At 35.8% G+C, this 13,772-nt stretch overlaps 1 protein-coding gene across 1 annotated transcript; it reads left to right on the top strand.

Annotated features, from left to right (window-relative positions):
* Nucleotides 1-1,016: 1,016 nt before the first annotated feature.
* On the top strand, nucleotides 1,017-13,772 carry LOC113066070 (cysteine-rich secretory protein LCCL domain-containing 1-like). Its single transcript, XM_026237676.1, has 15 exons — nucleotides 1,017-1,220; nucleotides 2,309-2,609; nucleotides 6,422-6,540; nucleotides 8,125-8,257; nucleotides 9,157-9,272; nucleotides 9,391-9,491; nucleotides 9,812-9,958; nucleotides 10,440-10,500; nucleotides 10,651-10,717; nucleotides 10,812-10,942; nucleotides 11,017-11,060; nucleotides 11,511-11,583; nucleotides 11,736-11,811; nucleotides 11,910-12,043; nucleotides 12,417-13,772. The coding sequence occupies exons 2-15, from the start codon at nucleotides 2,352-2,354 to the stop codon at nucleotides 12,466-12,468; spliced, it is 1,512 nt and encodes a 503-aa protein (XP_026093461.1). The 5' UTR covers nucleotides 1,017-1,220; nucleotides 2,309-2,351; the 3' UTR covers nucleotides 12,469-13,772.

The raw sequence follows: 13,772 nt of genomic DNA, 5'->3' as shown, positions 1-13,772 counted from the left end.
CTGAGTCCAAAGTAAAGCTATACTCAAAAAGCACAACTTATGGTTTAGACAGTATTGAAATGCTGAATATTAATTTAAGAGTTTGACTGAGTTCAAATGTATGCACATGAGCCGTAGCAGATAGGACATTGAGTTGCATTAAGATACAGTTCTGGAAAATGTAGTAAATAGGAAATATATATATATATATATATATATATATATATATATATATATATATATATATATATATATATATTGTTGTTGGTTGGGTAAAATACTGATGGTGATGGTATGATTAAAACCAACGTTTTGTATGGATAAGTTGTTATAACGTACAATAATTGTTGTTATCTAAACATATAAAACATGTGGTCCTATTGCCACAGGGCCCATTCTGGCGTGGGACCTGTTGTGACCGCACCAGCTGCACCCGACTAAGGACGGCTCCGGCTGGTGCAATCTGACAGAAAGGTATGTGAAATCGACACGTTACATCAGTTCTAAGCTTAAGAACATCTCTAAATACTTATCAAATGTCAAAGTGTATGGGAAATCTGCAGATGACCATTTTTGTCCGACGTTCTCAAGCCCAGGTACTATGCCAGCCTATATGGAGGGGAATTGCTGACCAAAACCTATAGCCTGCATGTGTGTTGTTGTCTGATCTGATCTTCTGTACTGGCCCTCTTTCAGATTGGATCCACAGACAATGAGTTTGAACCCACATGGCCTTGCTTTAGGTCTCAAACCAGCAAATCATTTAAGGATTTTTTAGAACACATCTAATACAAATGCTATCATATCAATATGGTCTGAATAAGGAATCTGGTGCTATTAATTTCATGCATACATAACTGGATAACAATACGTTGTATAACGAAGTATTTTGCATTAGCCTCTGCCACACAACGAACACATTTAAACACGAAAATCCCAGTTTCTTAATATTTCTTTGGATTCGGGTTAAACGGATGCGATGAAACGCGGGAGGTGTGGTTTGCAATTCGACACTAGAAGAGTGTGGATTTAACGAGATGCTGCAGCCTGATCCATGTAGTCTCTCCGGAACACTGATGATCGTAAAATTGCATTTATGAGCATGATTACAGACGCTTTGGGATCTATGGATGAGCATTCGCAAAACTGTCACAAACAACACTTGTATTGCGCAGGACTGAAACTTTCAGCAAGTGTGCATAAAAGCTGAGTGAGCGCCCATTCGCTGCAGTATATCTCAGGTAACCAACATTAAAAAGTAACTTGTTAAAAATAGACACTTTTTAATCAGTTATAAAGTCATGGCCAGTCGTTCTGCATGTGTTAATTCGATGCTGATACATTTTGACGAAAGCACTGGTTTAAGGTCTAATTTTTTTTCACCGTCAAGTTTATCAGAGACTGCTTTTCTTATATCCGTATGTATTTATGCAGCAGCCAAATACTGTACTATTTATTTGTTATTTATGTTAGCGTATTGTTTTGTGTAATCGTAGGTAGCTTGCATTAATTCGGGCTATATTTTAATTATTGGTCTAGACGCCATTGTGATACAGTAGACTATTTGACGTTGATTTGTAAATTTAAATAGTTTTTAAGATTGTCAAGACCTCTGCGTTCGGTTTATTTCCGTTGCTCTCATTCATTCTGCCTCAGATTCGTGAACGAATCATTCTTTTGAATCGGATCTTTTAAAATGAATCGATTCGGTCCTCTCAACTCAGCTGAACCGAGAACCGTGTCTGTCAGACTTATCGAAATCGTATTGAGCATCTTTGTTGTGAACCGATGTAATGGGCTGAGGAGTAAGTTACTTTAGAAGCTGAATCTAAGAAATAAAATAAATAATAAAAAAAGCATAGTGAAGATAAGTAATTGACTTTATTGCAGTTTTATCAGTAGGTATAGGCTACAGTAAGTTTTAGTAAATAAATAGCATTTTAAGACAATATGTTTTTTGTTCTCTATTGTTTAAAGTGAATTAAATATATTAATATTTTTATTAGCTGAATAAAAGCATATATTTGGATTAGCTTTTAAATTAGGCTGCAAGTGCACGTGAATAGGACTCAAAAAATGAATATAGGCTACTCAATACAATACAATAATAATTATCAATCAATTCGGTTCTCTGTGAGTCTGACGTCGCATTATAGTTTTAAATGCTAAACAAGTGTCCTGTTTGTACCCTCCCTTCATATGCAAAATTATGTTCAAAAATATTGATCGAATTTTCAATATTTCTTCCAAGGCATTCCTTCTTTTTGTTGTACAGTACCTGTTTTATTTATCAGCCTTATTGCCTTTATTGCCTTCCTCTTCTCTTCAGTTGCCTGAAGACACTCAGACGTCATCATCAGAATTCATCCACCATGGGTCACCTAACCTCTGCATTACTGAGGGGTCTCTCTCTCCTGCTGGTGTCCCGGAGTGTGTTTGCCATGGTGCTGTTTAATGCCACAGATCTCGGCATTCTCTTGGAGAAGTACCTGGATGATGATGGAGACTGGATGGTGGAGAGACATCGAAGCAAGAGGGCCATCACTGCTAGTGACATGCAAGCAATCCTGGACCTCCACAACAAACTCCGGGGTCAGGTCTACCCACCAGCTTCAAATATGGAATACATGGTAAAACGTCTCTACACTGATACAAATAATAAATATGTTGAATAACACATATTAGGAAGAACTCAATTCCACTCAACTTGTCCTGTGGTTTAGTGTTATGTTGAGATTATTAAAGATAATTGGTGTCGTTGCAAGGATAGAAATAAGGTAACAGAATAAAATGCTTTTTCAATGTGCTGTTTAACAGAGGACCACAAACCACAAAATATTTCTGTCTGAAGGATCATTGTTGAGATGGAATAAATTATTATTGTATATAAACTAGCAGAATGTCAGTATCGTAACTGTTGTAAAGCAAAATTTGAATTCTTTGACTGCAGCTATCCAGTTTTAAAAAATACAGCTTCAAGTTTTCAAGATGAAGAGGAATTGCGGCACATCAAATTCAATATTCAAAAATTCAATACACAGAAATTCAGATCGTACAGAAAGTAGGTCAGAGGTAATCAACAGGGAAGAGCAGATGGTCTACGAAAAGTCAAACGAAGCATTTTGGCCATAGTTTTCTGGTGTTCAGATCAGGTTGATCTACCTGATCATGAATAACCCAGAGGTATCCTAAGTGATTGTTAATTTTTTATGGTTTATATTTAGGCCTTTATGTTAGGTTAGTGTACTCATCATGTGAAACATTTATCTAAGTGGTCTCTGGTCTTTGTTTTAAAGTATATTGGTGTGAAAGTAATTAGCATGCCACCATGCCTACACAGGACGCGAACGAAAGCAAAAAGACAGTAGAGCCCATTGATTATAATCAATTATATATTATACACTGGATGTGGCACAGCGCACACACCATGTCTATACAGATGCAACTGCTTGAAGCAACAAAACACCTGTTGCAAAGAGCTTGGACTACGTCAGAAATAGAACAGGGAATGTTATGAGTGTAATTTTGGTTACAGAATGCGGTTGTCACACCAGTAAATAACCGTACTGTGTGTGAACCTAACCGTATTAAGGACTCTAACACAGGACTGACAGTATTCTGCTGCTGTGTAAACGTGGCCGGACAGCACATCATTTACTAAAAGTACTAAAACCAAGTTCTCTTTTGTGTCTTATTGAGCTTAAACTGTCAAATACACACAAGGTTATGTCAAAAACACACAAAGCTCATGTAAACACAGTCGATTATGTCTGTGAAAGCAAACAGCTGGGAAGGAAATTGCATGTTTATATTAGATCTGTGTGACAGCAGCTTAACATACTTCTGTCTATGCTGTTAATTTGAATCAAATAAAAGAAACAGAAAATCACTTCTCGACTGAATAAATTTAGTAGCTTTATAAGAATTAATTACTTATTTGAAATCTGATTAATGGTCTAGCAAGGAGATAAACATATATATATATGTATGTATACAGCTCACAGAGTGGAGGAGCTATGCTAATATGCTAAGGGATTCGTCACCAGTCTTGGGCAGGGCATGTTCCATGTGTTGTCACTAGCTGCATTTGCATTACCCTTCAAATTGCGCAATTTACGCCCAATGGAAACATATCAAATTAGCAAAAAAACGTGTTTTTTTTTCAGGCCATTTGAGAAAGGAATATTTCACAGAACTGCAATTTCAGGTCACCTGTCGTCAGCGATAGGGCACCAAATTGCAGGTGACCTGCAATTTCAGGTCACCTGTGCGTAGGGCACCAAGTGCTGAGGGGGCACCAAATATAGCCTAATGAATTTTTTTTTAAATGCCGGTATTATTTCATTAGCCTATAGAAATATTAGCCACATTGTAGCCATGTATATGTAACAAAAAAGGGGGAACAAGAAAGATATTTAATAATTGCTCTAGTCTAGTCTAGAAAGTGGGCGAACGTTTTTTTTTTTTCTCGGGGTCGGGGTGGGGGGCATCATAAAGGAATTATGCTTAGGGCACCAAAATGGCTAGCAGCGGCACTGCCTGTCGTACCTAAAATTCACATGATCATTCTTTGACTTGTCGCGGGAGCAAAAAACATTGGTCAATGAAAACACAGTCATTTCGCAATATCTTTTTAATCAACATTTATAAAATATTGCACAATTTTTGCGCAAAACTGTAATGGAAACCAGGCTACTTTGGAGTACATTCCTGAACAGATCATTTGAAACACAGTTTCTCATTTATGGGGAAAACAGCAAATGGTGTCAATGAACACACTCTGCAGATACATGACTATGAGCAAAAACAATATAAAAGTGAATTTTGCAACTAAAATTAGGATAGAATTCAATGTTTCCTTTGCACACTAAACAAACCATTACCATAAGACCCATACAGTTTTCACTCTTAGATCAGAGAAAAAAAAAAGGATGGATGGCCCTCTTGAGCACTAAGACCCATTTATATTTCAGTTTTTCCAAGACGGGCAGTGGTTTGCGAGATGTCTTGCAGGGATTGTTAACTGGGTGTCAGGAGTGGAGTTGGGGCAGCTCAGCAGAGTGAGAGTAATAGGAATGGTGTGATGGATGTGGAGACATGGAATGTGATGATGCGCTGCTCCAGCCCTCCACAGCCTCTAATAAAACCGCATTCAGAATTCTAGGCAAAACAGTAGAATGCCTGACTGCAGCTGGGAAATCGAGCAATCAACAGACCTTCGTTTCAACAGGCACACATATGCTGTACAGCGGGTACATTGTCTCTACATATCTCATTTAATAATTCCTTTTAAACAGGAAAAAAATAGCTCTTGGGGGACGTAGGAAATTTTTCACTTTCTTAGAATGTGACCAGATCACGAGTGCCGCTGATGAGGTGTCAAATTAAGTAAACAAAGATTTGTGAAAGAGTTTGAATGTCTGAACTGACAGGAAGTGTTTTCCTGTACTGGTCCTGGACAAGTGCGGTCGGATTCTTGGAGGCCCCCCTCAAACTCTTTTTCAGTTTACAGATTTTGCAGGATAGACCATAATATGGATGTAAATAATATCATGATTTTAGTGTGAAAACATTGCTTACATACTATATATATATCCAGTTTTACAACTTTGTCTCTACAGTATAAAGGCCCACTTTGATGGGTGGTTTAGCAAACCAAGCAGACATTGGCAGGTGCTTACTTCAAGGATTAATGTCTCAGGCAATTGTTTCAGCTATTTTAAGGAACTTATTGGGCCAGGTTTACTGCTGGACTGTGCTTAGGGATTTCCTTGGGACAAAATGTAACATGAATGGGCAGTGACAAGGCAGAGAACTCCCCCAGCACCACCGCCACAATTCTGGATCAGATTTCTCTCCAACCTTGAGTTTTGTGTGCTTTCAAGGTGAAAGTGCTGTTTTACTTTTCCAGAATAATGAGATGTTTTAAACAGCAAAATATGGGTCAGATTAACAGAAAAACACTTAGATTTGTGAGTGGCCTTGAATAATACAGCTTGCGACCAATACTAGGAACACAGAGCAGGAACTAAAGAAGACAGAAACAAAGACATATGGAGAACATTATTGTATGCAAAAAAATTATTATTTTTTTAAATAATAATAATTCACTATGCCTTTTGAATCAGGGTACAAGAAAAATAAACCAGTAAAAATAAACCAGAAAGAGACCTTGTTCTTTTTTTTGTCCAATCTGGAAGCACTCATTGTATCGAAAACAGACTACAGTGAAATTAACCCGGAAAAACTGTCAAAATAGTATTATTGACTACAACAGCCATTGACTTTCACGGGACTAAATTTTCCTGTACCACCTTCGAACCAGGGCATAATCATAACTACACATAAAAAAGATAAAGGAATACAATGCTTTGTTTCTGTAGTGCTCAACTTGCCACCTGTTTGCATCTGAATCTCAGCCATGTTTCTGTATTCCTTTTAGGTGTGGGACACTGAACTGGAGCAGAGTGCTCAGGAATGGGCAGAGACCTGCCTGTGGGAACATGGCCCAACTGGCCTGCTGCCTCAGATTGGTCAGAACCTGGGAGTGCACTGGGGAAGGTCTGAATATGCTTTGGTGTTTTATAGCAATGTGATCTTATTGTCAACACACTATGCTGAACTTCTATAAAGCTAGAATTCAGATTTATTAATCTACTACTGTTCAAAAGTTTGGGGTTGGTAAGATTTTTAAATGTTTTTAAATGTAGTCTCTTGTGCTCACCAAGGCTGCTTTTATTTGATAAAAAATACAGCTAAAACAGTAACACTGTGGAATATTTTAACAATTTAAAATGACTGTTTTATATTTTTATACATTTTGAATTTAATTTATTCCTGTGATGACAGAGCTGAATTTTCAGCATCCATTACTCTTGTCTTCATATGATCCTTCAAAAATCATTCTAATATGTTGGTGTTCAAAAACATTTTGTATTCTTATCAGTGTTAAAAACAGTTTTATGGGTTTGCACATATTTTTTGGAAACAGTGATGCTTTTTTTTCAGGATTCTACTTTTTTTTTATCAATGTTTTTAACTGTTACTTTTGATCCATTTAATGCATTCAGTAAAAATATAATTTTCAGTAAAAAATCTTACTGACCCCAGAATGGTAGTGTATGACTAACATATATTTAAATTAAACTAGCAATATGCTATATTTACATCAGTTTCAGTGTCAGATGGCACACCCAACGACCACCCACATGCTGCTCACTGACGGCTTGATGCAAATTGCATATAAAACTGAAAATAGTTTTTTAGATCTGGCCAGTTGGCTGACTTTACACACCTTCGGTCAGTGATGACACACAGTATTTTTCTTTTCTTTTTCTTTTTTTCTTTTTTTAATCAGTCCACCTGGAAATTAAGTCATGTTTACAAAGTACCATGCTGATCCAGTGAGTGGTTTTGAAAATCGTTTGAAGTTAGTGTCATCTGATCTTTAAAAGATACTGGCACTTGAGGGACTTTCTAGCAATGGTGTGATGCACCTTTTAGCAATTTAACTACATATATACATTAAGAATGATCATATTTGTTTTTTGAGTCATGTCTGCAAGTGAATGCTAGACTATCATTGTGATGTCCTCTATTTCAAATATACTTTAAATAACACATAAAAACAAAGACCACTTAACACATAAAAACCAAATATTTCTATTTCAAATGAATGCTGTTCTTTTAAACTTTCTATTCATCAAAGAATCCTGAAAAAAAATTATCCCCATTTCCAAAAAAATAAATGTTTATCGTGAGCATTTAAATTATGATAATTAGTGTGATTTCTAAAGGATGTGACACTGAAGACTGATGGCTGCTGGAGTAAATTTAGCCTTGCCATTACAGCAATAAATCACATAAAAAAAAATAAAAATAATAATAAATAAAAAAAAAACTTGAAATGAACTGATTGTGTTGAAAATATTACTTTGTTAACTTTATTTTAATCAAATAAATGTATCCTTTGTGAGCATAAGACACTTCTACCCCAAAACCTTGAAAAGTAGAGTACATGTCAACTAACTTTTGGCTTTATACTGCATTAGAAAATGCATTAAATTTAGGCTATAACTTTTTTTATTTATGTTTAAATTTTTTAATTATGTTTTTCGTTTGTTTGTTTTTTTATGTTCACCCCAGATATCGTCCACCTACTTCTCATGTACAAGCCTGGTATGATGAGGTCAAAGACTACTCGTTCCCATATCCCCAGGAATGTAACCCTCACTGTCCTTTTAAATGCAGTGGTCCAGTCTGTACCCACTACACTCAGGTACAGTAGATATACAGTGATAACATACCTCATAAACAGGTCACATGTATTTAGATGCAAACCCATTAATGGATTTGACAGATCTGAAAAAGTATTCTGAAATATATGTGATGTCAGTGAAGAATTTTTAATACCAATGCAATATGTACTCTCGTTCTGGTTGTCAGCACTTCAGCTTCAGCCTTTTTAAATAGTTTGGTGTCTAACCAGAGCTTTTGGAGAACAACAGACAAGAGAGTATTGGAGCGATTCAGTGTGCTATCAGGGAACATGAGGGGCAATATCCGTGTGCCTTTTTGACAATGATTCTTAGATGATAGAAGGCAGATGTAGTGACTATATATCATAGCATATTAAAACTAAAGTAGTCTTAAGATAGAGCCTTGTGGGACCTCACAAATTTCCCTGAGTATTGACTCCAAATGGTCACAAAATATTTATACTACTGAGCAGTTAAAGACTAGCAAACTACCAAACATTTAAAGCCTAATTTAAAGTAAAAATTTACCCAAAATTAAAAATCGGTAATTAACACAAAAGGAGATTATTTTTTGAAGAATCTTCACACAACTCTTTTCTATACAAATAATTATGACCAAGATCTTACTCAGTTAAGCTACAGACAAAGAACAGAAACACCACTGAGGTTTTTTTTTATGTGCACAATGTAGTTTTGTTTCAAAATGGACAGTGATACTTGTGTTTTCTTTTGTTGTTGTGTGTTCTAGGGTTGTGCTTGTGATCATTGTATAGACATGAGAGATAACCCATGCAAAAAGACTTGTACTGTATATAGTGTAAATTCCTTCTGTTAAAAATAATGCCTAAGGTAATTAAAATATTTATTTATTTTAGGCAATTATAGTTAATTGACTGTTTTGCTTCCTTGCTGGTTCCAGCTTGTTTGGGCAACTAGTAGTCGAATTGGCTGTGCGATCAATGTGTGCTACAACATGAATGTGTGGGGCCAGATCTGGGCAAAAGCTGTTTATCTTGTGTGCAACTACTCACCAAAGTGAGTTACTTATTTATTGTTCTTCATTTATTATTAAATAATGCACTCATTCTTTGCCATTTATATTATGATAGCTTGTGAATGTTGTCTTTCCTTGTGTGTGTTTCGTACTGTGCAGAGGAAACTGGTGGGGATATGCCCCATATAAGCACGGCACCTCTTGCTCTGCCTGTCCACCCAGCTATGGAGGATTGTGCAGAGAAAATCTCTGTTATAAAGGTTTGTTATGTGCTTTTAATGCTGTAGCTTCCAACATTGTCCCATGCACCAATCCTCTTCAAAGGTTTGAGGCCAGTACTACTTTTCAGTTAATACTTTTATTCAGTATATTAAAATAAAAAGTGGTTTTAGATTGTAGTAATGTGATGAAAATATTATTGTTCTTATTGTATGGTTGATCACATACATATCTTACCGATCCCAAACTTTTGAATAGTTATGTGTGTATATATATTTAAAATACCATCACTTTTTCCATAGTAGCATGACTTGATCCAGGCAAATTGTAAAACTGCTTATTTCTTCTGTTTAATTTTCAGGTGATGGAATTAATAGACAAAGCACACCAGAGGAAACAGATGAAAGAAATTCTATAGAACCAGAGGCACCTCACAGCCCTGGGCCCCGTTTACAGGCCTCAAGTCCAACCAGGAGCCCAAATGTAGTTGTGAGCAAAGAGCAAATGTGTAAGCTGTGATTCTCTGATTACACTGCTTGAAAAATCACTTCTTTTTATCTAAAAATTAATTTTCTGACTGTGACTGCACCCAAAAATTGCTATCACACAAACATATTTCTGTTTAACTCAAATTGTTTTGATGTTCTCCAGGCACTGATCTGTTGATTAGTTTTTTTTTTTTTTAGATAATATTTAATGTTGCAAGTCACTATGTGCAGCGGGGAGTTTTTTTGTTCTCATAATGGTGATCTCCCTGCTGAGTATGTTTGCTTTGGGGACGATGAATACTTGTGGGTTTTAAATTGCTTCCTTTGCTGAAAGCGGGTCTGGACTGAAAGCTGAGATCTCCTGCTGTTGACCACCATGAGCTCCTGCTGGAATTCCACATCTTGCTTTTACAGAACTGCAGGAACAGAGCGGTGCATTTTTGCAGCACTGCTAAACTATACATCATATCTAAATGGGTTTTATTCTGCTTTGTTACACAGCCCAGACTGTGACATGTGACACAAAGCTAAGAGACCAATGTAAAGGCACCACATGCAGTAGGTGAGATAAAAAAAAATAATAATAAAAAAAATATTAGTAATATAAACCATATATTTCACATTGGCCATTTTTGTGATAATAATAATTCATATTTTCACTCCATTTTCTGCAATTATTTTCCAAAATGATCATTGTTTTGCATCTGTAAAGGTACGAGTGTCCTGCTGGTTGTTTAGACAGCATGGCAAAAGTGATTGGAACGGTGTTTTATGACATGGTAAGCCTGGCATAAAGAATTATAATTTTTTTTTTCAGTTTATCATGCCACATGCAGCCTAAACTTTTCACATTGACAATGTCTTCGCCCTCAGCAATCCAGTATTTGCCGGGCAGGCATTCATTACGGTGTCATTGACAATGATGGAGGCTGGATGGATGTCACAAGACATGGCAGAAAGGACTTCTTCATCAAATCATACAAAAATGGACTTCAGTCCCTTGGGTAAGCAATCTGTTCGAGACTGACTTTCATGCGCATTAGAGACAACTCCATCTAACATAATGAAAATGTTACAGGAAATACCAGAGTGCCAATGCCTTCACAGTATCCAAAGTGACAGGTAAATGACAATTTAGAATATATTACATGGTTCTCTGCAATATGGGATTTTGATTGGTCAGTTGTGTCATTCAGAAGTGACATATTTTAGGTGATGTCTAACCATATAGAAATTTGCCAGTGGATTTCCTACATGGCAATGCTAGTTTTACGACTCCTTGTATCATTGTGCATTCTATTCTCATATATTAAAATAATTTAAACTTAAATCAGTATTTTATGTCCATCTATATATTTTGGGTTGGTACAATTTTTTTTTATATTTTTGAAAGTGGCTTGGTATCCTGGAACAACACTCCAATCAACCAATCAGAATTGAGATATAACTTTTCAGGAAATATCTGTTATTATTGCAAAATAAACCCAGACAAAAGTGATCAGGACCCTGATATGAGTCTAGTATCATCCTGTTATTGTACTAATAATTTCATCAGCTTTTCTTTTGTTTCAGTAAAAGTTATCACATGTGAGACTACAGTTTCTGTGCTGTGCCCTTACCAAAAGCCAGCAAGACACTGTCCAAGGTAAAACTCAATCTGAAATGAACCAAATCTCCAGGTGAAATGTTCTTTTATCTCACCTATTTTTAAACAAAACTTGCCAATGGTATTTGAAACTGCTATTATTACATTGCCAAAAACATACATCTTTCTGACCTTTATTTTCTTCCCATAAGGATTTACTGTCCTCGGAATTGCCTGCAAGAAAATCCCCACCTTTCTCGAGTCATTGGTACCAACATTTATTCAGATGTAAGCTTTTTTTCCCCTTTTATTCTCAAAATCAAACTCAAAGCAAGAAGATTGCTGCCCCAGCAAAGACTTAATTAAAATAAAAATTTGTTTTTCAGAAATCTAGTATATGCAGATCTGCAATTCATGCTGGCGTTTTAAGCAACGAATCAGGTGATTATGTTGACGTGATGCCCCAAGACAACAGGAAGCTGTACATTTCCTCGTACCAGAATGGCATAGTCTCAGAAAGGTAGGTTTTATCTCTAAACTTGCCCGCGTGGACCCGGTGTAAGGCAGAGCATGGGGCAGCCTGTCTCTCCTTAAGCTTTTAAAATCACAGGCTTTTATTAATAAAGCTCATTAGGGTAGAGCTGTACCAGTGGTTCAACTGCAAGTGTGGTAGAGTAAACATCTACATTTTCTACTGTTATGCAAATTAACAATGGCTTGTAATGACAAAATGAATATGGCTATCCCATCAAATAATCATAAAGGATTTGTCACAATATCTCAAACATCTTCTTTCACTAAATAAGCCTTTCACCAAATGCTGGTCATTATGAACACAATTATGTTTAAGGGTTAGGAAGCATTGCTTATTTAACTTTTGTGTTCTCTTGCAGCCTGCAGAACCCCGCGGGAGGCAAGGCATTCAAAGTATTCGCAGTTATTTAAGCATGTGCTGAAATCGCAGTCACTCAATCAACACGTTGTGTTGATTAAGCTGTAATAGTGGGCCTTTTCTGCTCTAACCAGCCTAAAGTGTATTTTCTTTCACACAAATGTTGACTGAACTAGGTGTTTGCTGTATAGATGGAGACCCTTTCCAATGCATCAAGCTGGTTAGCCATTGTATTGCCTAAAAATAATTAGAGGATCATTCAGGGAATCACAATTCATCACATTACTATAATCTTATGGTGTCATTATTGCAAAAAAAAAAGCACTTAGAGAGTTTTAATCTACCATTATGTTACAGTTTTTCTATGCTATGTTTTTTATTTTCATTTGTTTCATTAAATGTTGGAGAAGTTCTGTCACTTATCTATAGATTAATTTAATTTTTTTTCACTATGTATTTATTTTTATGTATTTTCTTTTCTGCTGATAAGGATTTGATAAAGTTTTTTTGTGAATGTGGGTATAATCCTGCAGGGCAGGAGATTACATCTAAAAACATGCAACCAAACCTTGTATGAAACGTCCACATCGTTAAACACTGTAAATAGCTTGTTGTGAATAGCTTCTTTATAGTATTAATTGTAATGAGGTGCTACATTTATGGGCATTGTGCACTGTCTCATAAAAACAGCTGTATTATCAGTTAATGTTTTCCAAAACTAGCTTTTATATTATGTCAGAATAAATTTGAGGTGCTGTTTGTATTTCTTTAAAAGGGATAATTCACCAAAAAACTACAATTTTGTTATCATTTCCATACCAAGTTCGAATTTCTTCTGAACACAGAAGATATTTTGAATAATGCGGGGAAGCAAACAATTGACGGTAGCCATTGACTTCTATAATATGGAGAAAAACCACTATGGAAGTCAATGACTACAGTCAATTATTTGGTCACATTAGTTGTTCTGACAAAGTTCTGGCAAGGTTCTCTCAAAGTTAACATTACTAGAAATACATTTGTTCTTAAATATAATATTCTATCAGAGTTTAATAATGTTCTCAGAACATTAGCACAAAAGCATGATGTATACAATGTTCATGGAATGTTTTATTTCTGAACCCTTTATTTTTTAAATGAAGAACATTCAGAAGTCATGTATGCAAGTAAAGCTTTATTCTGCTTAAATGGGACTTCAAAACTCTTTGAATCAGAGATATATATGTCAAAAAAGGTTACAATTGGTACTTTACACTCTCCTCCCCTTAAAATGTCTGTTATAATGGCCTAATGTATGCATATGATTATATATAATTGTTTTTTCTACCTCACATTGTTTAAAAACATTTTACAATAA

The sequence above is a fragment of the Carassius auratus genome, chromosome 49 (genome assembly GCF_003368295.1).
Source record: "Carassius auratus strain Wakin chromosome 49, ASM336829v1, whole genome shotgun sequence".
Taxonomy (NCBI): Eukaryota; Metazoa; Chordata; class Actinopteri; order Cypriniformes; family Cyprinidae; genus Carassius; species Carassius auratus.
The sequence above is the reverse complement of the archived record's forward strand: the minus strand, read 5'-3'. Positions and strand labels throughout refer to the sequence as shown.

Excerpts from the sequence above, each read along its gene's own strand:
- LOC113066070 (XM_026237676.1), top strand. The coding sequence starts at position 2,352 with ATGGGTCACCTAACCTCTGCATTACTGAGGGGTCTCTCTCTCCTGCTG. Across the intron at positions 10,501-10,650 it reads AAAGGCACCACATGCAGTAG|GTACGAGTGTCCTGCTGGTT; the intron begins GTGAGATAAAAA and ends GCATCTGTAAAG. Across the intron at positions 10,718-10,811 it reads GAACGGTGTTTTATGACATG|CAATCCAGTATTTGCCGGGC; the intron begins GTAAGCCTGGCA and ends CTTCGCCCTCAG.